This window comes from Anarhichas minor, unplaced genomic scaffold, assembly GCF_050575085.1.
Source record: "Anarhichas minor isolate MPS153535 unplaced genomic scaffold, ASM5057508v1 ptg000080l, whole genome shotgun sequence".
NCBI lineage: Eukaryota > Metazoa > Chordata > Actinopteri > Perciformes > Anarhichadidae > Anarhichas > Anarhichas minor.
In genome coordinates, this window is record NW_027466526.1 from 913439 (window position 1) to 940825 (window position 27387).

General features: G+C 42.3%; 1 protein-coding gene and 1 long non-coding RNA gene across 6 annotated transcripts in view; both read right to left on the reverse strand.

Annotated features, from left to right (window-relative positions):
* The window catches only part of LOC142938214 (uncharacterized), a 90150-nt gene extending 74393 nt beyond the window's left edge, over positions 1 to 15757 (reverse strand). For all 5 annotated transcript variants that reach the window (XR_012949541.1, XR_012949540.1, XR_012949538.1 and 2 more), the window contains exons 1-2: positions 15660 to 15757; positions 13858 to 14232 (exon numbers count right to left, since the gene is read on the reverse strand). This is a non-coding gene — a long non-coding RNA (uncharacterized LOC142938214). The remainder of the gene's footprint in view (positions 1 to 13857; positions 14233 to 15659) is intronic.
* A 4828-nt stretch (positions 15758 to 20585) lies between these two features.
* Positions 20586 to 25121, reverse strand: sox4b (SRY-box transcription factor 4b). The gene has a single exon (XM_076081411.1). It carries the CDS (start codon positions 24509 to 24511, stop codon positions 23273 to 23275), a length of 1239 nt encoding a protein of 412 aa, XP_075937526.1. The 5' UTR covers positions 24512 to 25121; the 3' UTR covers positions 20586 to 23272.
* Between the last annotated feature and the right edge of the window lie 2266 nt (positions 25122 to 27387).

Consider the following 27387-nt stretch of genomic DNA (forward strand, 5'->3'; position numbering starts at 1 on the left):
AGTCTGTCATTCTCTGCGTTACTCGATCAGCAAAAGCATGAAGTGTGCGCGAGAGTTTTTGTGTGAGGGTCCAAAAAACACAGTCCTGGATAACCTGGAAACAAAGTAGAAGAATGGATTCTAAGGTCTGAGGCTTAGTTGGGTAAAGTCCAGAGTTTTTGAATGAGCTCAGACTGAAGCCAGCAGGATAGAGAATCCACTCAGAGAATGCTTGATAGCTGATGAATGACTCCGCAGGTAACACAACATTTCAGCTGCATATATTCTTGCCAAGTGGATGAATTGTTGTATAGTGTTGACCACAAGGGGGCCACTAATACAGTGTCAATCTATTAGTGCCCCTCCCCTTAACCTCTCTGTAACACACAGTTAGCAGAGTGTTTAGATAAAAAATGTCCACATGGAAAAGACTCTCGCCCACACACATACACACACAAACACACACACATACAGCACAGTCACATATGCTCAGACATCCTTCACTTCCTTTCTCCCCTGCTTCCATGTTGATCATGCTGACACAAATACACCCCTCACCCACTGCCACACTCACATATGCACACACACACACAACACATCAAACATCCCTTCTCCTGGCATTCACACAAAGAGACACAAATACTCTCTTCCCCCTATCTCTATCTATCTCTATCTCTCTCTCTCATCCCCCCCCCCCCCCCCCCACACACACACACAACAGCCACCTTGTGAGAGAAACACCTGATGTTTGCCAACTACAGTGAACAACTGAGAGGTGTTAGTTTGGTGCCTGCTGTCCAACTAACATCCTGCACCATGTCTGTGCATGAAAGTCAGAGAATTTGAGAGACAGAGCGAGTGTATTTTTGTAAACTCACTGATGCTAATCTTTAACTTTTAGTACAATGATCCAACCTCTCTCTCACTCTCACACACATACACACACACACACGCGTGCCAGCAAAACCCCTACTATTTCCGAGCATGTAGGAGGGCCAACAGTCAAGGGCAAAACACACATGCACACACGCACAATAAACACAGTGTGACATCAGTTTCACTGCAGGCATTTTGATAACACCTCACACCGCTCAGCACTGTTCTCCCAAAGCCTCTCTCAGGTATCTCTCTCAGGCTTAAGGTGGGTGATGACAGCATGAGCGTGTAAGGGCACTCACTATTAACACTGTGTTAATGCCTTTACACCATAGTCTATTTCTTTACTCAGATCATGCATAGCCCGGATCATGTGGCTGATTTAGGGATATTAGATACCCATGCCATTGTGTTACATAAATGATGGCCATAAGGTCAGAAAAGCATTTGTCAAACTGTGTTTTCATTTGCTCTGAACTTACATTGAAGTCATTTGAAATATGGATATGATCAGAGCCCTGGTGAAAGTGGAATGAAAAAAACCCGACAAAAGGTAAGCTTTCAATTGTTGTTCATTTGTGTTACACAAATAATAAAATGAAAAGTGACAGAAACTACAAATCTCCCTGAGGGCGACTGAGACAGAAGATTAAGTGCTTAGGGGCTTTCATGGAAATTTGCGGGCTGAAAGGCCAAATTTTTTACCAAAATGAGTACAGCTGCTATAAGCATCCGGGATCAGTCTGATCTGCTGCTGTCTTTTTCTCTGAATGACCGATGAGCTTGGTCCAGCATGTCAGCGAGGACTCAAATAGACACACAGCTCAACTGACCTGACAATTAACACTGAGTCCTGTCACTTTCTGCCCCCAGCACAGTGTCAGCCAGGTGTACCCACTGTCACACACACACACACACGCACACACACACACACACACACACACACACACACAGAAACACACACAGAAACACACACAATTGTGTGTGATTCAATTTATTTGTGAAGCTCTGCTACCTTATGAAAATAGACATGAAAGGAAAACAGTAAAAACTAAAAGTTTGTGTGAAATTACAGCTACACAAAATCAATTCATAACAAAATCCTGTTGGATTATGAATGAAATCTAAATGTAACTAAATCTCACTGAACTCAGTCACATATTGGGTAACAAATGTCCATACATATGTACTATTCTCTCAATTGCATCAGTGCCTAGGATCAAATAAATAATTAAAAGACAGCATTAGGTCCATACGTTACCCTCAAGTCGAAGTTGAATAAAGGGTAAATGCATATGGGAACATGTACATAAAACAGCGGCTAGCTCCCCAGATGTGATTAATGAAGTGAGAGTCTCAGTCGACCCCTCTGACCTGCGACAAGGCCGTATAGGACTGGAGCTACAGAGCCCTGAAGCAGTGTGCATATTTATGTCTGTAAACGAGGGAATGAGAGAAAGAGGTTTGTGTGTGTGTGTGTTACAGTCTGTCTTTATGTGTGTTTATGCATATGAGTACGTTCATGTGTGTATATGTGTCTGTGTGTCTGCAAGTGTGTCTGTGTGTGCACTCCAAGCAACATACCCTGAGGCGGTGACAGACGGACTCTAAACCACGTTACCCACACACCCCACTGCCTCGCTTAATAGTGCATGAGATAAGAACATTTGGACTTCAAAATAACCCCCTCCCCACCACCCCACCACCACCGATCACGCCTCCATGGGAAATTGAGTTTTATGGCTCCCCAGATTGAGACAATGGCTCCAATGGTTTGGACGCTTGAAAGGAAATTCCATGTCAACAACTTCGATGTGTTGACTGGGAAACCTGATTTAAACACAGACACACTCAGCAGCTCAACAGTACAGTATGGGTGAAACCGCACACTTGTGTGTGCATACACATATAGAGGCGAGCAGTTACTGTACACACAGGCGACAAGCAGAGAAAAACACAGACATGTAGATAAACAGACAGTGGCAGAGATGCACAGGCGGATACATTGCACACATGGACATGACCACATGGACACCAAGGGACACAAACAAGCTGGCTCGCACAAAAGGCAAAGCAACAACGCACTACATCACGATTCGTCCATCGAGATTCACTGTGTGCAAAACATTAGGTCCACCTGCTCTTTCCATCATATCAACTGATCAGGTGCGGCCCGTGTGAGAGGCAGTTAAGTATGTTGAGCACAAGTATATTTTACTAAGTGTCATATAATAGAGCCCGGTTAAAGTCAGAAAGCTGCGACTTTGAAAATTGTATGTTCAAAATTACAATCTGCTATGGACTACATAACATTTAAAGCCCATTTTCAAAACGCATACATGTTATTACTATGGTCTTGAGAGACATCAGCCGTGTTCACATGGAAATAGCATATATTGGAATTCTTAATTTAGGTGGTGTACCCTTTCCAGCTCTGTAATACCGGTTTATTCTTCCTCTGGCATTACCGGTGCAGTTAAACAAGGTAGTCCAAAACTAAAAAAAAAGTAATAAATCAGCATTTTTCCAATGCAAGAACGAGGTAATCTGAGGAGTGGAACCTTCTGAAGGAGCAAACTCTCACAGAGATCAGGTGAACACAGCTGAACGACATGTGACTCAGTCAGGTAGTGACGAACGCAGCGCACACCTGCTAAAAAAAAGTATGTACCTGGAAAACTATAGTGTCGAGCAAAGGAAAAAAACATTACTGTTAAGTAGACATTTATGCTCAAATGTAGCAATGCAGACAGACAGAGTGGGAGGAAGAGGCAGACAGAGACACACAGCCAGACACCTACAACGAGAGAGAAATAGAAGCAGACACTCAGCCAGCCAGAAAGGCATCCAGAGATCAAGATATAAAGTGAGGATGAGAGAAAAAAGACAGACTGGCATCCCAACTGTGACAAGCGGACCACATTGGCGCAAGGAAACTTAAGTGCAAATGCTGAAAGACAGCCATGCATACCAGCATGAAACAAAGAGAGAGAGAGAGAGAGGCAGGAGGGAAGAAAGTCAAAGTGTAACTAGAGGGGATAGAAAAAGTGACAGAGGAGGTAGCGCGAGTAGGGTGTGTGAGTGAGAGCTTGAGATGATGAGAGAGACATGCACACTGACTGATAGAGAGTGCATAACTCAGCAGGGATTATTACGTGCTTGTAAGGGCACAGTCCAAAAGACAAAAGAAATACTCCACATGACAAGGACAACTTGTCTTTCCTCCACACTCTCTTAGCATTGCGTTCTGAGACTGTGAAACAGGCTGTAAACGAGCCTGTCAGATGACCAGCCGTCCACGCTGTAAAAGATGGCTGCAGCAAACAGTCAACTTTGTTGGATTAATCAAGTTCTCACAAGGACATTAGAAAGGGACTGCTCTAACTTATGCTGTGTGTCCCAGGATGCACTATTATTTTTGAAAAAATAATGATGCCACTTAGTGTGGCGTTTTTTATATATTTCTTTGCTTTCACAGGGTCTGGTTATATTTTTAGATCATTTAGAAGCTCCTGGGACAGATGAGTCAGCACGAAATGACAGCATATTATCAGTCTACCACACTAAAATACAGAGTTCTCCTCGGAGACAAGAATAACAAAGACCCTTGTCTAAAAGTCTGGAGTTACCCTTTCAAGTGAATGCAAATTGGTACCTGAAGTTTTGAGGAGTAATGTTAACATTTGTGGCTAGCATGGTTGCTGTCATTGTCAAATTTGCATTTCTGTCTAGCTTCATTTCTGTCAGTGTGGAGCCGAGTGAACTGCCGGTGAACTGAGGAGGAGGCTGGCTCGGTGCTCTCACTGTGTCTACTGTGGCACAACAACATCTCACTGTGCGCGTGTGTGATAGAGAAAATCAGACAAAATTAAGTCGGGAGAAAGAGATAAAGAGGCAGAGAGGAAGGGGAGGCAGAGGGAAAAGAAGGATGACACATATGACAAATAGATAGTAAGACAGGGAGTAAAATGAGGGGAGAGAGCGTTAGAGAGGTGTTTCATACTGAATATCTTTGTGTCTGAGTGGCCGCAGTTCACTGTGTCAGCAGCTCTCATTACCACACACAGCTGAGGACATCAGAGAGCGTGCTTAGTAGCTGATAAAGCGGTCTCTTTCTATCTGAATACAAACAACAACAGAGACAACAAACAAACAAACAGCAGGAAAAAGAGAGGCACACAAATGAACACAGAATCACTGATGCACATTAAACACTTGCACACCCACACATATGCATACTGTCGAGGCTGGAAGTGGATTATCTACCCAACCCAACTGCAAAGTAATCTTGACTGGTGCACAGGGATTAACTTTGTGTGCGAAAGAATATTCAAATTAATCTGACTTTAATTTTAGCCAAAACGAGGCCAGTCAAGTTCCTCTGCCAGAGGTAGTGATGTGAAGGCAGGTAATTTGGAATAAAAGTAAATGAGTCATATTATTGGACAATTAAATTGCACGTGAACATTCCTAATTCCCTCTAGGCCAATTAAGGTGTTTACATGGGGCCACTTCAATTTAGAGAGAGAGCAAATTGGTCCTGCTAACGAGTTATTAGCCTGAAAAAGATAAATATTTGACTTCAACTACCCTACCCAGCAGAGGCTGGTGTTCCGGCTTTGTACAGCTCCAGCAGTAACACTAGCTACATGAGAAGTGTCCATTTAAGAACTGAATTAGAATGATTAGTTACGAAGACAACAGTACATGTTTAGGGAGTTTTTCATTTTTGAATGGTTAACTCGACATTTTCTGGATTCCAAGTAGGGAAACTGTAACATGCCCACAGATTACAGGGTCACTTGCAAGTCCACCCTCTGATAGCCATCTGAAAGCTTACACTGCCTGTTCGTCAGAGAGTGCAGGCTAACAGACTAATGCATAATTGAAAGCATGACTCATGCATACTCAACTCATTTCTCCACTGAAGATGAAGCCTTGACCTTGTCTGAAAGAAATTTGTGTCCACTGTGATTCAGCGCTGCTCGGTTAGTCTTAATAAGAGCCGTGGCGTAATGTTGAGGTGTTGTGAACATCGCCGCAGGCTACACCAAACACTGTGTGTGGGCTGGGCTTGCGTGTGTGTGTGTGCGACAGATTCAGTGTCCGAGCTTGTCAGCGAGTCACAGGCACGCATACTGTACAGTACACACAGTTTGAGTCAGAATCTAATTTTATAAAGCAAGGACATTTACAAGTACCACAAATTTGACCTTGTGCACTGGCGCTGGCAACACAGAATGGCTAACGGCTGACGCATGGTAATTAGATGCATAATAATCAGAGCAGAGCATGACTTGGCCTTATTCAGCAACATTCCCACCAGAGATTACGCACTGACCTCATATGAAAATACTTATATTAATACGTCAGCTTTTAGTCTCATCTGGATCTTTTATATTGTTTATAAAATGAGTCAATTTAAGAAATGTTTTATCATGTAGGCCTACAGAGATTTGTGACCTTGTACAAAGATTTTTGTAAGTGGAAATGAGTGTGTTGTGCCATGTTTTATAAGAAACTGGGCCTGTATCCAGCCGTATTCAGCACACAGGCTGTATCCAGCATGTTAGTACTGTACTACATTATTGAGAGCGGGGCATTTACTTGGGTTTATTCAGCCCATTTCCAGGCACTCAGATTATGCCTAGCACTGGACTGGAAAATTGTGTCAGTGCAGATATTTACGGGAAGGCTTTCATAGTCTGATGCATAATCTGCCTCCAGGAAACCCAATAGTTTACATTAGCCATCACATGGCTATAAATGGCACACCCATACATGGAGATTCCCGGACACAAAGATCTTTGATCATTTCACAGTATGTTATTACGCCACCATACAGCATTGAAATTAACGTGATGTCAGCAAAATGAGCATCTGAGAAGGGAAGACGATTCAGATGGTCAGTCTACATACAGTATCAAGAGCTCAGAAGACAAACAAACTACTAAACTAGAGGTACAGACTGGGGCCTTAAAGCAGCATGTACAAACATATTCAAACAAATCCTGGTCCAGTAGACACGTTGTTCAGCTCTGGGTGCTGTCAGGCTGCCATTACTGGCTGTCTTCATGTCATTAGTCATCTTTCCACGGATACAGCAATGAGCAAGAGGATGCAGAGATCTTCATCCCACGCTGTAATATTCATGTAAAAAAGCTGATATTCCTGGATGTAGAGTTGTTCGTATGAATGCAAAAAGGGGTGCAGCAGAGACCGGGGCAGTTTAAAGTTTGATATTTCAGCTAGTGATACAGGATATAATCTGATGTATCACACTATATCCAGCTAAACTCAAATATATCTCAATCAAAACAGATCTGATTCAGTACTAGTCAACCATAGTACACAGTCCTGACAAGGTGTTACGCAGCGAACAAAAGAAAAAGATTCGACAACAGATCATATTTTGCCTTGCTCGACTATCACTGCCCCAACTGTGGCAAGCACACAGCATCACATAACCACACACAAAGATATTACTTTAGGTATTCAAGTCAAAATGCTTTCTGTTTAACACTGATATGTCACCTCACCATAATCTGACAGCTTTATCTAAACAAGATTACAGCTCATCGCAATACCTCCAGGAAAATAGCTCTGAACTCTCAAATAGCCACATTACCGCGGATTAGCATTATACTAGGCCAGTACAATATCAACTCGTGTATTATATTTATCTTTCTCCAAGCTGTTAGAAGGAAGAGGAATTCAAAATGCTTGATATCATGAAATAAGTAAGGACAAAACTATGGGATTGTATTGTGTCATTCTAAAAGGACACTTCCAGGGCAGCAGGATTGGAGTTTGTGCTCTTTAGCTGCATTCCTTTATGGCTGTCATCTTTACCTTGGAATGAGCCGTTTACATCTACAAACCGAGCGGGTCCTCTTCTCTGAGTCCGCCATGGTGCACCGCCATGTTTTGCTACAGCAGCCCAGAACAGACAAATACTGGTTCTAAAGAGGGCTTTATGTGTTTTTACGTTACCCGTAGGCCACCATAGCTCTGCACGCTTGGAAAGGGAGGGGTATTCAGTTGGTTGCTATAGATGCCACTTATCTTACACACTTGTCCTTTAACTGCTGTGTCTGATGGCAGAGAAACATTATTTTCTGTCTGCCAGAAATGTGGAAAGGATGACACAACATGACTGTAGATTTGTTTACAAGTAGAAAGAAGATGTAAGCAGCCCCTTCTGTCTCAGAATTATACATAACCTGGAAAAATGCACAGCACTGAGTTAGAATAGAAACATTGCACATGTCTATAAAGGTAAGCTGCTCTTTGACCAAGGTCAAGGACGGTTCATTCTATGCAACAGCTATGCCGCTTCCAACTCATAGCAAAGGAGATGAAACATCTATACCAGCATTGGTCAGGGTATGATGGAAGCATCGCCCACTTGCTATAACAGTCCAAAGGATAGCATATATGTAGGTGGTGGGCATGATACTACAGCAGTTAATTCAGCTAGATGCAGCCCCACCTCCCACACACCTGCATCCGAGGAGAAGAAAAGCGTGGAGCCAAAAGTGTTAGTGCGGGGCAGGCGGGGGGGGGTCAACCAAAAACAACAAACCAAGAGCCATGGGCAGCTATCCTAATCCTCCCACTGTGGGAGGCTTGACATATCGTAGTCTTGCTCAAACAGGTTTGTTCTTGCTACACAAAGGTCAGAGGGATAACTGTGCATGGAGACAAGCAGTGACATAGCCTGGTCATGTACTCCCACACAAGACACACAGACACAAAAAAGACAAACACAGTCCAGGAGACCACTGTTTGTGTCTCTCGTGAGTCACAGGCATGACCATGTTCTTAGTAAAGTTGATCAAATGGACCATTTGCCACAAATGAACCAAACTGCAAAAGGTTGTTTGGAAATCTTTTTGCAGAGACTGTTAATCAGGACCCTGAAATCACTTGTGAACTAGCTGGAGAAATATAGCCATTGTGGGTGAACAAAACAAATCTGAGAAAGAGGCAGCACAATAATGGACTGGCGGTGATTGAAAGGAGATGTATTGAAAGTTTCATGTAAAAACAGAAATAAGTGCATACAATAAAAGCTTTCACCGAAATGATTTCCTGAGTGTTTATGACAGTATTAAACCACAGTATTACACAGTATTAAAGGTAAGCTGTACTGGTGTCACTTAACTGCACTGTGCCTTCAGAATGCAAGCCAGCGTTCATCCTCTAATGACAAGTGTGTGTTTGTTTGCTTCTTAATCTCCTAACAACCAGACAATAACAGATTTGTCTGTGATAAAAACCCTGGTCTTTACACATGTGACTGTCTGTCTATCAGGCAAGTCTATCTTCATGTGTGTGTTAGTATGTGTGTGTGTGTGTGTGTGTGTTTTATAAGGAGCAGATTTAGCCTTTGATAAAACCCCAGTCTTTAGAGGGATTATCAGTCCAGCCCCAGACAGCAACATGCTGTGCATTTATGGAGGAAATCAGTTGACCTGTAATAGACAGACAACTGGCTAAAGCTCTTATTGGAAATTGTGTCCTTATATCTACACCTGGGCTAGGAGGAGAAGAAAGCAATATCTTCAGGGGCAGTTAGGCCTGCTGCGCAACACGCCATGTGAGCTCCCATCCAGTGAATTTTGATTTGGCGCATTCCTTTATTGTTTTCCGACTGATTTGTCATGCTATTGTTTGCCGTTCGGTCTTGACTTCACTCACATCCCAGTGGGCAAATGTGCAGCAGGCAGAAAAACACACAATGTGACACAAAACAAGACATTGACATTTAAACCCAAACATAAAATAACTAAATCGCAATCTACATGACAAAGTCCTGTCCTCATCTTCCCTCAGAGATCAAAATCATTCGCACGAAAAGCAATAACAATATTTCTAGTTGGATTTCAGTCATTGCACCATTATTAAACATCATCCACCAACTATTTATCATTGCACGAGTTGGATATTTCAAACGAGGACAGACTCCCTCAAAAGGTCATACGATGGTGGATACAGGCTTAATGGTTTTCAGGTCAAAGCCGTAAAATAAATCTGCACAGCTATTATTTGCCAAAGCAAACCTTTTGTTGTGCATGAGCTCATAGCTCTTTCGAATGTCACCTAACTGCAAAAAAAAAAACATTTCAGTTACAAGTCGTATTGGCTGTAAAGAATAAGGAAGCTCTGGAGGACTATGCTTTCCGTAAACGCAGTCACAGTCAGACATAAAATGACTACCCCACTTCGTCATGGTGAGAGAATTACTATAAACTGAAGAGGGACACATATAAAGAGCACTATAAAGCTTACTATATGTCTTATTCTTATCTTATCCTTTTCCTCTCTCTTTCAACCTATCCCCTCGCATTCCGTCTCAATGCTCCTCTCTGGCTTTCTCTCTCTACCTCCTTTCTTTGCCGCCCATCATTCACCCCATCTCTCTTTTTCCATGCTTCATGTCCCTATGTTCTCTCTCTATCTCTTCCTCCCCTCCTTCAAACGCTCTGCCTTGTGCGCAGTCATAAAGAAATAATTTATTCCTGTCCCCCCCCCCCCCCCCCCAGTGCGGGTATGTATTAGCATGCCAGCAGAGTCCGTTAACTTATCTCGCGGCTACAGGCACAGAGTGCTAAAACTAAGCTCTGATAGTTTGCAACAGGATGACCACAGAATGCCTGTAGCTTGGAGAATTAGGACTGTCGTCACAATTAGCGATGGTGGGCCTAATGTTTTACTGCACTGTAATTTACTGTACTGTACCCACAGTGAAGTGTCCTGTATGAGTCGCTGGTATGCACAAAGGGAGCATCAACACAAATTGAGCTGGTGAGGAAAATTTGGTGAAATTATTATTAAAGCCGTTTTGGGGTTATACTCATCTTTATCAATTCAATCTATTTTTTGTCACATACATAAGAAATACAAATCTCTTAGAGCGGCTGTTCCACTTTGATGATCCATGCATCAGTGCTTGTATTGGAGCATTAAACATTATATGTCGGAGTGCAAAAATAGTATGAATTCAATAAAGCATAATGTAAATACGTACAGTCATGGGTCAACAGTGTTTCATGTGTATCAAATGCTGCAAAAACAGATTGAGCCTGAACTGGTATTAGTTGTAATTTTGTTGTTTGATAAAGCAGAAAATCTAACCAGTGTACGCATACATGTATTGTAGTGATTTCTTGTAATGCCCACAAGCTACATGCAATGAGTGGTAAAACTAAACGTGATAGCTTTCCTGAGGCTGACCACAGGACGGCTGAGAGAATTAAGCTTACGCTAGTGATTGGTTATTCTAGGCCTAATGTTGCAGGCCTATTCTAGTCTAATGCAATTTGCATAACATCAGGCCAGCTCACGGACATGCCATGCATTACAGAAATATAACTAGAAAAGAATAACGTAGACTAGAATGCGTTGATGTCTGGGTTGGTGTCAATGTACTACTTTGCTCCAACACAGTATAATAATGCTTTGTGGTCCTAATCAGACTTCACCAGAAAATGAAGTACTTAATATTAATGTCATAGCAAATACAGATGGGATGAGAGATTATGGTGGTGCAGATTCAGTTGTGCATATGCTGCAGAGACAGAGATGGTGTGAAACCATTGCCCATTTTAATGAGCATTCCAGCTTAGAGGGATATTGAGTCTTCAGAGCTGGAAGATGCCACAGATTGCTGTGCAAATGTTGTCCCATGTAACTCAATGGATTAGGTTTAGAAGCTCAACTCCCACTGGGACGTCCGTGCAAAAAAATAAATGCATTCTCTCGTAAAGCGTCCACCACATGGCAAATGTTATGAAAACTGCACTGTACTTGATAATAGCATTACAGATAAGCAATGTAATTAAGCTACACACAGTGGAGCATACTGTATTGTAGCAGAAACCATACCGTGCAATGCCTATTAAGAGCTCAGTGCTGGGCCTGTCACAATGATTAGTTATGCTAAACCTGATGAGTCTGTTTTACCCACAAGTTCATTAACTGGGTACTGGACTGAATCTGCACACTTGTAATCCACAGCAGAATAGGTAGGCTAATTAGTAGGGCAGAATGGTTGGAGAGCTCCAAATGTTATAAGAAGACTTAAGTTACAGAGCATTTACACGTTAAACGAGAGCTAGAGTTAAACACATACATGAAATGACATGAAATGCACTGCATAAACTCTCTTGCCACATGTCAACAACTGAGCATCTCTCTCTCTCTCTCTCTCTCTCTCTCTCTCTCTCTCTCTCTCTCTCTCTCTCATCCTCTGGCCCTAATCTTAATTGTTTGCATGACTCATCAGCCACCATACTCTGCCACTGACCTACATCTGTCCCACCTGTGTGTCACAGTGTTTAATGACCCACATTCGCACTGATCCAGTCATTTACAGACTGCGACCTGAGCCTGTTCCAAAAGAGCAGCAGGGAGCCGTTTTCCCTGAATCTTAAAACTCTCCTGTTCACAAGTGCAGGTAAATTGACATTAAGCTAACGCCGATACTGTCGGGTACCCTTAAGTTCTTTTCCCTATAAATCCGATGTTTCGGGCTGAATTCAGGTAATCTTTTTTCATCAATTTTCTATAATTTAGCCTATAAACGCTTACATTGATTTACTGGGACATAAGAGAATATCAGTTGGCTGAGCTTACCACTTAAATAATTTAACTTCATCAGTCTGGATGTTGTTTCCTCTAATGTTTCTAGGGCTAATGTATTTTTTGGCTAATCATTAACGTAAACAAAAAAATGCCTCTTCACCCCTCATATGCTTCTAGTGATAAACAAGCTATTTTTGAGCCAACATGTTTCCTGTAACATCAGAGCACACATCCAAGGGCAACATTCTCTGTATCTCTGCCTCTCTCTGCAGCATGGCGACAATGTGATGCTGCAGGACAATGTGGGCTGCCATGCACAGAGGCCAGAGGCGGAGCTTGGATGCCGACAAGTACCACTGCGCGCTCTCATTGGCTCTTAATGACATCATTGATTAGTGAGAGCTCACTCTTGCTCTCTCTCGCCCTCACACCCACATATTGTTCAAGCACAGGTTAAAAGGGCTGCCTGCATCTCTCATGACTGTTTTCCAAGATTTAACAGGTTTGCCTAAATGAACTGCTTCATAAAAACGGGCACAAATACAAATGTAACTTCTTCATTCTGCAGACCATGCTCCCTGGTTCCGTCCTCTCAGTGAACTAAAGGACTTTGAGCTAACATGTCTCTTGACTGGGGTCAACTGCACAAGCTACAACTGTACCACCCATCAGATGTCATGTGACACAGGAGAAGTGATTAGGAACAGATTAGTTAAGCCAAACAGACAGCACTGGGTAAGTCAAGTCTGCTGAAACAGAAACTTTAAACACAATGAAATTGCATACAATGTTGTATCAGTCAGGAAAATGTATGCAATCTTGTCAAATTAAAAACAGAGCTCAATGTAGTAGTGGTGAGAAATATGCATAATTATGATCTATCATTAACTGTCAACATTCAATTATCTAATAATTACACTATAGCGTGCAGTAAATAGTGTTCATGAGCTGCTTTAGGGCAAATGTGTCTCTGTATACGGCAAGTGTGAAAAGTCAACCCGTCCAATTGTGGCTTCCGTTTACAAAACCCCAGGCTGTGGTATAAACATTTATATTTGTATCCTGATTGTTGTCCAAACTGCTTAGATTGACTTAATATCTGGCAAACAATGGCTAGTGACTGGAATGATATAATATAATGGTTGTTTAGGAATGCTCCAGAGCATTTATTTTAATCAAATTTATCCTGATTTTTACTTACACTTAAATCAACTTTCCCATATAAAATATGACAAGGGTACCATGCATAGTCACATATTGGGGCAATTCAGCCTCTACTGAAATTGGGGAATAAATGTTGGTGTTCTGTGTGTTTGGGAGGTTTGCTGGTGCTTGTTTCCAACTGAGCAAGGCAGCCCTACAAACAAGGGTTTGAACAAGTGCTACATCCCAGTACAAAGTAATATCACCTACCATGTGGAGGGCCGCGGAAGATCCCAGATGCAATATCCTGTTCTCCCAGTGACTTTGGGCTGGGATGCTGTCTTGCGGAGAGACACACTACACATTTTTTATAATCCTTAAAGTGTCTCCATGAGTTTCAGATTTCCAAGCGTGCCTAAAATGCATCCCGCCTGGCACTGCTGCTCCTGAGGTTTAAATCCTTATGAGATGAGTCTTCACCTTCTCCAAAAGAAAACTGCACAGTCTCTTAATCCTCCTCTGCGTCTTAAAAGCCGCTTGATAGGTGACTCCGTACATCTTCCATGTGATTTCCACATATTTTCCTTTCCTTAACCTCCAACTGGAGAAAAACGCTTTGCTGGTTAATCTGGTGTTAAAATCCACCTAAGGACAGATCCCAGAGGAATCAAGAAAAAAAATGGAAAGCATATAAGTACAACAAATGAGCTCATTTCTTAATGCTGGTATGAGAAAAAAAAAAGAAAATGAAGTGATACATTCTTTGTTAAATTATGTTGAACCAAGTAACACAGGTGTGTCAGGCTGTGCTGTGTAATAGTTGGTATGAGCTGTAAAAAGTTGGAAAAACAAACCAAATGTTTTGCAGAACGCTAAACTAATTTTGTTTCACATAACAAATTATTCCTGTAAGTGCAAATTGTCTTACGTTGCCTAATAAAAAGTTTTAGGGTAGGGCTACTATGGAATGCAGCAAAGTCAAACAAGTTGTTTGGCCACACCTTCACATGATGAAGAAACTTAATATAAAATCATGTAAACTACATCTGTTGTGTTTTAGACACCTAATAAAAAACCAAGATGAAAGTTTCAAATAAAGCTTCTGTAGTTAGTAACCAGGCCTATTTATACGTGCTCAGGCGAGTTTTATATATTTAAAATAAAAAGGAAAACACAAGCTTATTCTACACTTTGGAGGTTAAAAAACTAAATTGTAAATATTTTTTATCTCGTGAAAATCATTTCAAGCGTTTAAAAAAAAGTTGCTTCCTTGTGGATTTGCGCTCCTTTCTGCTGGTTTTCTTTGTATGGACCGAGAACAAAGGAGCCTTTACTGTAACAAAGAAGCTGCAGCGACTTATACCTGTTGCGCTGTTTCCAATCAACTATAACAAGTTACTTAGTGATTTTTGAGACGAATCTACTTTGAGTTCATCTTTTTACCTCCAAACATGTTCCTTATTCGTGCAACAGGTTTAATTCTGTCACTTTTGTTTCTTAGAGACTTTACACCTGATTGCATTGTTCTGAATTCCCTCAGTGCACTGGCAACTTCGCAAGACCACGAACACCACTGTCATAAAACTACTGCAGGGTGGGGGGAAACTAGCTACAAACTATTTATGAACTAATACTTGTCACTTTGTCAGTTTTCCAGCGTGCGTAAAATGTCCTTTTCTCCGCAAACTTCTGACAGGCAGTTGCTTTGTCTTCTGCGTCGCAACATCCCCAAGAGACACAAATACGGCAGCAGCACAAACCCCATCTCACCTCCGCTAAGGCTCACTGACAATAAATTCGAAGTATTATATATTGAGTATTAGTGAGCGTTATGAAGATGCGTGCCTGAGCATCCCCTCAAGTTCTCTCATCAAAGCGCCCCGCGTCAGACAAAGGAAAAGGGGACCGCTCCTCTCGCGCTCTCTCTCCCCGCTGCCACTGATTCTCTATGTCTCTCTCCTGCTTTGTGCTCAAGTTTGAGCGCTGACGCACCAACTACATCAGCAACTTTTAACTGGATATAAATTCGAAAATCACACCGCGGGTGCAAGTGAAGGCAAAAAGCAACTCACCTGGAGGCGTTTTGCTCTGCGCGCCTGTCCATGCGTCGTGGAAAAAGTTTGAGAGGGCACATCTAGCTTTGTGTTGTGGAGTCCCCCTTTGTCTACACGTGTGATAGATGGATGGGGCTCCTTTTGGCCGCGCCTAGTTCATTTCGCTCTCCAAAGAGTCCCGCCCTCTCAAAGTCAAACAACTGTATGCACAAAACAGTGTAGACGGCCGGTGGATATGTCTTATTACTAACAACAAGCACGGTGGTTGTTTGGTGTCAGATTAGATTGATTAATTTTTTTAAACCCACCAACTTCACCTCATCAGTTTACTAAGTTTATTTTTTTTAAGTCAGTCAAGTATCTGTCTCTCTGCCATGAAATATGAATTTATCTTTATTTAATTCATTTTATTTAATTCAATATTTTCACATTGTGTACTCACCCTTGCATCCTGCAGGTTTCCCCAGTTTGAGAACTCTCTTTCTCTCACTCTCTTCACGTAACACGTAAATCAGTCACACTCTTTGCTTCATCATTTCTTGTCTGTTTTCTCAGTGTCAAGTGTAGCCTACACATAGCAAGACTGACTGACAAAAACGTTCCTGGATCCACCGCCTGAAACATTGTGTCTGGGCAGCAGCAGGGGAACAAACAAAGGGACAAACAAACAAACAAAGGTCTTGTTGTTATGTAATGCACAAAGTGCAAATGTCTCATTCATCTTGTTGATTCTATACCTTTTATTTATTTTACATGTTACAGTAATAGTTTGTCATCAAACTATCATTATCAAATTACTTAATTGTACACCCCTTATTTAATTATATAAGAGGATTAATTGTTTGATTCCATATGCATGCAAATTTGGTCGTTTTATAAACTAGACTTGAATTATTACTCGGTTTCATTATCAGGCCAGTCTATTATGAACACCTAATGCTAATTGCAAAGGCAAACTTCATTACAAATCTTTGGTTAAACTAAAGACACCAGGTAGGAATCTTTAGGTTTTTGCACACATGTGGTCAAACTACTTCCATATGCATCAGTGTTTTCTTTTTTAGACAAAGCCCTGTGGATTACGTTCAAGCAAGATCATTTACAGGTATATAGAAACACAAAATGAGAAAAGTAACAGAAGATGCTGTTGGTGATGGAGTCAGTGGAGTCAGTGGTGGCGGCGTTTTGCCCGTGTTTGTTAGGAGGGGAGGCAGGGGGGAGAGAAGATGAAGTCATAACTGTGTTTCCCCACTGCCAGTTGACAAGTCTAAGAAATAAATCAACCAGACACACAACAGGCATGCAAATACATAATAACATAATAATAACAGTCATTAGACCCACACACAGACATACATGTTAGCAGGCAGATCAAAATGTGTTCCTGCCTGTTATACTGCACACGCTTCCAACAGACGGACAGGTTCTTTCATCTCTTGGCAGAAACACGGAAGAAAGGCACACAGGAACCACTCTCACCGACAACCGGCTGGGTCTTGAAAAAAAAAATAAAAAAAAAACAGTCAAACAAACAGAAACTTCTCTGTGAGTTCCAGTTTGGGTGAGGTTTCCGTTTGCAAGTGAACGCGAGCCTACGGGAACATCTCAGGTAGATTGACAGAGCCAGTCAGGTGGAGACGAGACAACTGAAGAGAACAGACACCACCACTGTGTCCTCCATTCATACGCCAGACAGATGGAAATAAAAATAAAAAGGAATGCAACTGCTGTGTGACTTGAAAACAAGAGAAACACTCAACACGTGGTGTTACAAAACAGTACAAAACAACAAAAATATATATCTTTTTTTTTTTTTTTCTTTTTTTTTTTTTACCACAGAGGGTAGAAATAGTCAAACCCCTACCATCACCTAATCCACTCCACCATCCAGCCCCTCTGGGCTGAGCGTAGATCAGCTACCTACACAGACAGGCAGACATAGAGATACAGTCATGCCTCTCTCACCCCCCCTCCGGCGGAGCTCTTATCCTCCCTGCTGTGGTTTTACTGGGCCACTGACTCCAGCAGTCAGAACGTTCTGCTCCGCTCTGCTCTGCCCTGGCTGCTGCCTGCATATCTCCCACTGCGGAGTCAGCTGAGCCAGGCATGAGACTGCACACTGAGCAGGCTACATACAGCTTAAAGGAGTTTAACACACACACATGGAAGTGCTGAGGCTTTTAGAACAATTTGCAAGATTCCCCCACACACTGAAGATATTATCTTCTTGAATGATACATATTTATCATCATGAAACAATATAAACAGTGTTTACATTCTTTGTAAAATCAGTGGTTACACACAGCCAATTAAACTCGGAATAAATGCTTAAATCTGCATACTGGTGTGATGTTGCAAGGGCTTAGTTGTAGCAGCTTCATAAAATCACTTATGGATTAATGCACAAGTGCACACTCACTGTATTTCCTCTACAACTGCAGGCATGGCTCCTAAATGTTGAAGGTACTGTATAACATGCAGACATGTTTTGTTTCTTGGACTTATCTCCTCTCCTGTCTTCCTGTTACCGTGAATCAGAACTCATGACGTGAGGCTAGGTCCTGTGCATAATATTGTATATGCTGATTTTAACCCGATAATGCATTCTTTATGAAATACATACTAAAAGTCTTGTTACTTACCTACTCATTACACACAAGCAATTAAACTAATCTGGAATGCACAAGGGTGCTTATTTAAATGATACTGGCCTGTTACATACATTACATAATATAGCACAAGCTTAAAGTCTTGCTATCTTAATTTAATTTGGCATCCAATTACAACATCAGGAAACGCATAGCTCTATGAACTGAAACAACCACTGGTGTTTATGCCACACATAATGACATTGTCAAATACAGTAACAGCTATGGCACCTGTAATTGCACACACCTAATTAAGCTATTGTGCAATAGAATCTAATAAAATGTTGCTAAAGTATTGCTTTAAGGAAGTCCCACATAACAAGTATGTACTGCGAGGTTCAAACTGCATGCTGAAGATTCCTTGATGCTACATTGGTACTTGTTTTATACAACAATAAGAAAAAGGATCTATCTGTGTGAGGTAGACATACAGTGCCTGGTCCTACTACAGGGATAGCCATTTCACGTGGTTCAATTGCATTGAATTTCAACCACATGCACACACACACACACACACACAGAGAGACACACAGAGACACACACATACCGTAGACAGACAGACATGCTCGTCAGCTATGCTGGAGGGCCCTTGGCTGACTGCTGCTAAACCAGCCCTTCCCCCCATGATAAGGGTCTGTCTGGAAGAGGGGGAAGGGAAATCATGACGTCTGAACACCAGACAGCCAGCATACAGCACAACGGGCTGGAATAAAATAGAATCAGTTTTCCTGGGATGAAGCCCAAGACGATTTACCTTTTGAACTGATGATTGTCTTTTCTCAAATAAACAGCCCTTTATTACAGCTATTCCCTATCATTTGGCCAATTAAAGTGGCCCTGGTATGTGTTCAGACATTTTATTCTTCTGCAGGAATATATTTTAGGCAATTCGACAAACCTAAGCAGGCAACATAATTGGCTACTCAAGAAGCACGTTAGTAATGGCACAGTGCTGTAGGTGATGGGATGGTGGCAAAACTGCTCACCTTCATCACTTCATAGTCTGTTTAATGTGGCCGCTAGGTGAATGGATACACTACCTGAACAATGTAGAGATGTGTTAATAGTAGCCTTCTCCTCTGAAGCTCCATCTGGTCAGGATGGGTTAGCCTTTCATGTTGGGTTCTAGGCTTAAGATGAGTCGATGTGTATTGACTATCCAGAGGATGATGTGACAAAGGATGCAGGCAGTACACATCTATATCTGCAGGTGTATGTAATGTATCTATCTGTCCATGCATCCATTGTTAGTCATTATTATGTTGTATACTTATAAAGATTCATGTGATGGTAATGTTATTAATAATTTGGTCATTTGTTTGGTATTTTTGAAGATACATATTCTCAAACCAAAAGATAACCTGAGGTAAGGGTTAATGAATGTGCCTCAGTGTTGTTGGGATTGCAATTTGTGTACAGTCTATGTCATGTGTTATGGCCATATAATCGTCAGTATGGGACATTCAGGTCTCAGATCAACACTCCCTAAGATTAATTTTGAATGCATGATAAATAAGCCTTATGGGGGCTTAACATGAAAACCTATCGAATGTGTCACGATAGGGTTAAAATAATCTTATTGATTTGCTCCGTCTGAGTCTATATAAATGCATCTATTTCTTGCCTCCGGGGTGCGGTTGTAAGCTTCCCAAAGGCTTTACAGAATCAAGACCATGCATCCTAAGTCTATAGAGGGGGGAGCCTGCTATAAAACTCTGAAAATCAGTCCTGCCTATTGCAGTGTAACTGGGAATAAAAGTGCTGTGTGTGTGTGTGTGCTTTTTTGTGAGCTTTCCAAAAGCTTGGTGGACCATCTGTGGACACATTCACACTCAATGTAGAAACATTGTTGTGGTCAAAACAGTCTTAAGACGGATGTGCAGACATGGACAATAGCTACTCAATTAATGTGAAACCTTGAGAAACATAGTCCCTTTTTCCATAGATGGAGAGGTTTGCAAAATGACATTTAAATAAACAAATGTGAACTTTTGATTTTCTTTTCACACTGCAGTCTCAACAATAATGCCTGCTTCACTCTAAAGAAGTAGGTGGTTATTGTTCGGGATGCAGTATGTGGTCAAACTATTTTGGATTTCTCAAATGCAATATCTCTCCGCCCATGGTAACCACTTTTTTTTAGAACTAATCCATATAGTAAGGTTTTTAAAAGGCAGGTGCCGTGGTAAGTTAATAGCTTTGATAGGCCTGGGTGCTCTTGCTTTGATTTATACCCTTGTATATCTTCCTGGAAGAGTCAAAGAGAGATAAAAAGAATCAAGAAAGAGTTGTAGAGTTTCAGTTCCAGCTGATATTTATTTCCTTCCTTGAAAAAGTTCTGTACACAAGTTTATATCAACAATCTGACAGGCAGTGAATGGACACAATTTAGCTGGCATGAGTTCCCCCCTTTCTCTGAGTCTCAAAAAAAGGGTGGTTCCTTTGTTTATGGCATGATTAGAGACAATAAATGATAATTCTACACAGCATATTGCACAGGATGGATGAAAAATAAAGTCAATATATTTAAAAATGCTTTCATATATATATAAAAAAAAGTCCTGAACTGACCACCTTAAATGTAAGTAAGGATGTGTAAAAGATAGCAGTTCTAGACAGTGCCTGTCCTCGATAGCAACAACGTACATAAACACACAATCTTTTTGCTTTATGATACAGTCAAATATACAAAGATCGAGTTCACGTTTTTCCTCATTTTTTCTTTTTTTTCTGAAAAACACAACAGCTAATAACCTGAATCTGAAATACAAATGCTATTCACCATGCCATAAAGATACTAAAACAATTATTAGCTAATAGTTAGCTGACAAGTACAAAAGATTATATATTCAAATACAATGAGAAACGCAGAACAAGTAGGTGTTGCGGAACTCAAGTCAGAAATTTGAATATGCTTGATGTTATCATCCTTGTTGTTTGCTTGCTGTATCTGTAGCCTGTTCAATCAGGAGGTTGATTGGCAAATGTGACATCAATTAATGAAAACATCAAGAAATATGTCAAATTTAAAGCTACAATCTCCTCATTTGTTGTCATAGGCAAGTTATCTGAAGGGAAATGCAACACACAAAAAAAACCAAGTGGCTGCTTAAGATAGTGATGCTGTTAAACCCACATGGTCCACAGGAATAGCCTCTAGAAATAATGCATTCTTGTATCTTTAAGGAGCCTGCAGACTGGCACTGTAAACGTAGAAGGTAGGCAGATACAAAGGCTGGTGCTGCTTTCAAGTGCTGTCGGAGAAATCGTAATTGCATCCTTTAACTGCGTGGTTAAGTATATCATGCCTGTACTGACAATGATGGATGTTCGAAATTGGACATCAAAGAAGTCTTGTCAGTATGTGCTGGTAAAAGTTAAAGAAAGTTTGCCAAATTTGTGAATTAAAACACCAACAACACACCTGATTAATATGATCTCCTCTGGTTGGGTCACGTAAGTAAAAAATACCTTGGTGCCTTTAATTTCTTAAAACAAACAATAGGCACCACAGTGATAGAAGGTCTATTTTGCTGGCTGTCTCTACAAAAGCATCTGAACAGGCGATACAAAATCATAAGTACGAGCTTACCATGACCACTTGAAGGCAGCATGAAAACCAGCCTGCCGGGGTATTAACATTAGGAAATCCAATACAGCTGTATTAGCAGGCTACACAAACCGATTGTTGACTCCCCCATTTACTATATAGATTTGTACAAAAATACACTGAGAAAATAATCAAACTGTTTCCTCTCTTTTAAGTGTCCAAAAAGTGTGTCCATTTAAATATAAAATGAAATCAAAAGTTGTGTTTTGAAAACTCTAGCCCTTCGCCTGAGAAGGAAATGTGACAGACACAGACATACTGACAAACAACCGTGTAAGAAAAAAAAAAAAAACAGGACTAGATCATGTATACAAGAAATAAAAAAATTATCAAGTCGAAAATGCTTGGCCCAGTATATAAATACAACATCCCATATAAAATGGCATCTGAATACATGTACAAAACAAAGCTCAGAGGATGAAAAAAACAGAATCGGTGAGGATTTCTCTATAGCTATCATCTGAAATCAAAGAATTTTGGTCCTGAATAGTAGAGAACACGTGTATAAAGTTCAGCACAGATTTGAAGTTGCGTTTGAATCCTGAAGTTCGAAAAATTACAACAGCTGGTGATTATTTCAATGTCTTTTTTTTTTTCTTTTTTTTTTTTTAAGAGAAGAACCGAAAGCGAGCGCCACCTATCCATTTAAATAACCCTAATACTAGTTTTAAACTGCTCGACAGTCTCACAGAAAATCTCAGCACAAGATAGGAACAAAGTAGGCTATCATGCTGAACATGTTTTTTGCTTTTGAGAAAAATATTCGACTTTTAAAAAACATCAACCCACCTCGGTTCCATTAAAAATCCCTCTCGGTGACACACCACAATTAAAAAAAAACGTCGCATGACAGTCCTATTTCTGTACCTTTTTAGTGGTGAAGTTCACTTGGCGGTTGGTAAAAAGTTGTGAAATGTCCCCTTTTTTTTTTTATAAATCAGCAACAACATTGATTAAGTGAACGGCGGACCGCATAACGTGCAAATCAATCACAGTTAAGTTGTTTAGTTCAAAAACAGTTCGGGACCGAGCGTTTCACTGTCAGGAAACCGAGCCAGTCCATCATTTTCTCTCCTCCTCCTGTTTGCACTCCACTTTTGTGGTTGAATCAAGTCCCCAGTCCACGCATCCACAGAAAAGCACACAAAGCGAGTTATTCGCTTTAAAGTTTAGCTTCCCAAGGAGTTGCAGCTCTCGCGTATTTGGACGAGACGGGACTAGTTTCAGTGGGTTTTTACTAGTCTGTAGTAGGCTAGTTATAACACAAACTATTACGCCCCCTCTACCAGGAACTGCCGTTTCTGTTTGTGGTCGTATTTTAGCTCGCAGGACATTGTTACCTGTCGTGTTTTCTTTTTTTGCATTTTGCTTACTCAGTATGTGAACACCAAGTTGGAGATGGTGGACTCCAGCCAGTCCCCGGAGATCATTTCGCTGACTTCGGGCGTGCAGTAGTCGGGGAACTCGAAGTGGGAGCCACCGGAGCCGGACTCAAAGTTCAAATCCAAGTCCCTGTCCAGCACCGAGGAGCCAAAGCTGCCCATCGACATGCTGTCAAAGCTGGGGCTCGGGTTAATGTCGAGCAAGTCGTCCTCGAACTCTTCATCCTCCGAGGAAGAGGAGGCGGACGAGTGGGACGAGGTGGAGGAGTGGGAGCCGGAGGGGGTCGGCGAGGAAGCCCGCCGACTGCTGTATGTGTGCCCGCCGTTGCGCTCCGAAGACCCGCCCAGGCTGCCGCTGCTGCCGGGGGAGTCGGCCCCCTCCTCCCTGCCGCTGGCCGCGTCCTCGTACAGGCTGAGCGGGTCGCTGGAGTCCGCCGAGCTGCTGAGCGTCGGGCTGGCCGGGACCACAACGGAGGACGCGGGGCTGACGCTCAAGTTGGCCCCGCTGCTCCCGAAGACGTACACCCGCTTGGGCTTCTTGCCGTCCGGTATCTGCTTGGCTGCCGAGGAGACAGACTTCGACTTGTAGAGGGAGTTGTGGTGGTGCTCTGATGTGTGCTCAGAGGCAAACGGTGATGCTTTGGTGCTACTGCTGCTGCTCCCGAAAAGTGATTTGTGGAGTTTGCTGCTGCTGGGTGATTTGGATCCATTCTTCCTGGAAGATGAGGATGTCTTAGTGCTGGTGTTGTTTGAGCTACTGTTGAGTTTCTCTCCCTTGTCCCCGTTACTGCCAGGCTTGGAGGCGCTTGATTTCACCTTCTTCCTCGGCCGGTACTTGTAGTCGGGGTAGTCCGCCATGTGCTTGAGCCTGAGCCGCTCCGCCTCTCTGATGAAGGGGATCTTGTCGCTGTCTCTGAGAAGCTTCCACCGCTTCCCCAGCCTCTTGGAGATCTCTGCGTTGTGCATGTCGGGGGACTGCTCCATGATCTTCCTCCTCTCGATCTGCGACCACACCATAAACGCGTTCATGGGTCTCTTGATGTGGCCGCTGGGTGTTTTACACCATGCCGGGTTCTCTCCCAGCTTGTCCCCGGCGGTCGAAGAAGCCGGGGAGAGAGGCGAGGCGGCCGGGTCCAGATCCATGCACGCCCCGGAATCGGAGCTGGAATCTCCGGCGAAAAAGGACAGCGCCTCGGCGGTGCTCTCTGTGTGGCTCATTTTCTGCACCATGCTGCCTAGTTGTACACACAGAGGGAGAGCAGTGTGGTTTGCTCTGTCTCTCGCCCTCTCTCCTTGGTCCTCCGATTCACTTTACAGCAAACTCAGCTCTTTTCTCCCCCTCTTCACAGTTTGAGTCAAAAAAGCGCAAAGGAAAAATTCACTCCTGAGATGTGCAGTAAACTCGAACAGTTCAGTCCAGTGTAGCCTTAAAAGGCTAGATGTGTAAAAAAAATAAAAATAAAAAGTTTAATTTCCAGTTTCTGTAGATGATAACAACGCGGACAGTATAGCCCGCTCTCCAATGAGTACCCTGTTATCTGTCTCTCAGTCTCTCCCTTCTGTGTTATAAAATCAATTCAGCCGTTTGGTGACTGAACATAGTCTATGCAGCTGCTGAGCGCAGACTGAGTGCCACACTGTGCGCTCGGGCACTTACAAAGGGCTCCCAAGTCTGTAAGGTAAGTGCTTTTCTCTGCATCAGCTCTGTCCCCTCTCCTAGAAACAAAAGCCATGCATGCTGGGTAGGAAAAAAAGGAACCTAGAGTTACACAGTCCGCCTTCCATCTGCAAACCTGCAGTCGAGTTTCAAGCAGCCCTCCAGTCCCGGCCCCACTTGCTGGTATTTATCCCTTCCCAGACATACAACGGCGATAAAAATCCACCAATGGGACGCTGTCACTACCCTGCCTTTGAGCTAAAACCACGCCCCCTATCCGCTGATTGGTCAAAAATGGAATCTAATAATAATCAGCGCGTGCAATGAGAAGCCTCGTGTCTGACCTCATTCCAGAATACAACAAGAAACTTCAGTTTTTTTTAAAGAGACACTGGCTTATGTTATGGAACCCCTTTTTTTACCCTCCTACCACCGGCCCATGTGTATATCATTAACATATAGCTATATAGGAGGCAAAGTATGCTTTACCATATGGAAACTTTAGTGCTGAGCACAGTTTATACGACTATGTTGCCTGGGTATTACAGAATAAAAGAAATACACCCTGGATGTAACACTTATCTCATTGTGTGTGTCGGTGTTATGAATGGCGCACACCTACATTACTGAATAGAGAGAATATCTGGAGCCAGAACACTTGCCAGTGCAATGCAGCTGATGCACTTCCTATAATGTGTGGAATGATGATAGAATAATAGTGATAATAATAATAATGTTCACTTAAATTAAAAAGTTGACCTTTACTAATTACTGCCATTGATTGTTTTTAATTGGTGATTGTCTGCCTACAGGTGGTCGCTGACTGAGGTCTTGCATCAGCGACACATTGTGAAACAACGCCATGTTCAACAGTTGAGCGTCTCTTATTGAGCGCTTCACAAACAGGGAAATGTCTCTTGGACACATCATGATCGTTAAGCTGGTGTGAGAAAAGACTCCAAACCAAACTGTATATGCTCTGCGCTCTCTCTCTCTCTCTCTCCCCCCTCCCTCTCTCTCTATGATTCGGGGTTGGGCGGTCCTTTGTCACATAACACACATCGAACCAACCCTCTCCAGCACACCAGACAGAGAAAAGCGAAGGAGGCGAAGAAAAGCAGGCGGCGATGTGTGCAGATTGTCTCTGCGAGCAGACACATCCGCACACCTCTAAACTGACATCGAGTGTCGTTTTCCGTGGAGTGGCACAAACGAGCGCGCGTGATAGAAAATTGCACGGCAATGCGCATTTTACGCACGGATAAAGTTACGTTCAATTGACAACAAACAAGATAGAAGTTGTGTATAAAATATAGAATGAACACAATAAACAACACAATCATCATCATGAGCAGCATTGCCTATCAAACTTTATTTTAATTTTTTTCTCAGTCTTGGTGACATGCAAAATCAAAACATTGCTTAGCCTGAAATGCCAACTTTACACGATAAGAGTTATCATTATCATCGTTTCTACTTCCTGCTTTTGGAAATAATAAGTATTAACAAACAGCATTATGTAGTAAACACCAGTCGAACTTTGCTTATTCGGGTCGCATGCAGTTCCCCCAACAAAATAATGACTCATTTATTTCACTTTTAAATCAGCCACGAGTCCAAAAAAAAAGAAAAAAGTGAGAGATGAGAAGGGATGCAAGCAGACACGCGCTAGATAGAGGCTGCATTGCGGATGGTCGCTAGATGGCGTCGCAGAGCCGGAGAGGACTCGCCTGTGTTGCAGAAAATTTAGGAAAGGTAACAGAGTTCAGACCGAGCATCCAGAACAGTTACCAGGGGTGAATTACATAATGTCTCTGTGCGATAGAGAGGCATCCAAGCGATGCCGTGTGTGTGTGTGTGTGTGTGTTGTTAGAGAAAAGTATGAATGCAATGACTGTGGTAAGGGAGACCATGTAGTGAAATAAAAGAGAATTTAAGCACCATGGAGTTGGTAAAAATCAGCATCGTTTGCAATCAGTCACCACTGAAATGATTTGAACTTCCAAGAGAGCACGTTTCTGCACATGACAATGAATTGGAAATGCGTCTGTGTGTGGGTCTGTGTGGGTCTGTGTGGGGGGGGGGGGGGGGGGGGGGTGAATGAGATAGATGGTCAGACGCTCTGTGTCTATATGGAAGGAGAGTCAGAGGTGACTTGGATCACCACTGGGAAATTAGTATGAAAGTATAGTCACCAGTGTTACTGGATGCATTTCACTGCGTACAATTATATTCAATATGGCCTCATATCTGCAGTGCATCCAAGTAAAGCAATGGGTAATTGGGCTCCAATTTGTGTGTTCATGGAGCAGAACTGCAATGGAAATAAGAATGTTAACTCTTAAACTCACACCGCTCCTCAATGCCATTTTAATAACCAACTGCAGGAAAACTCTATATCGTATAAGTCTATGCTGTGTAGAAGCGGGCATGCCTCGATTGGACAGGA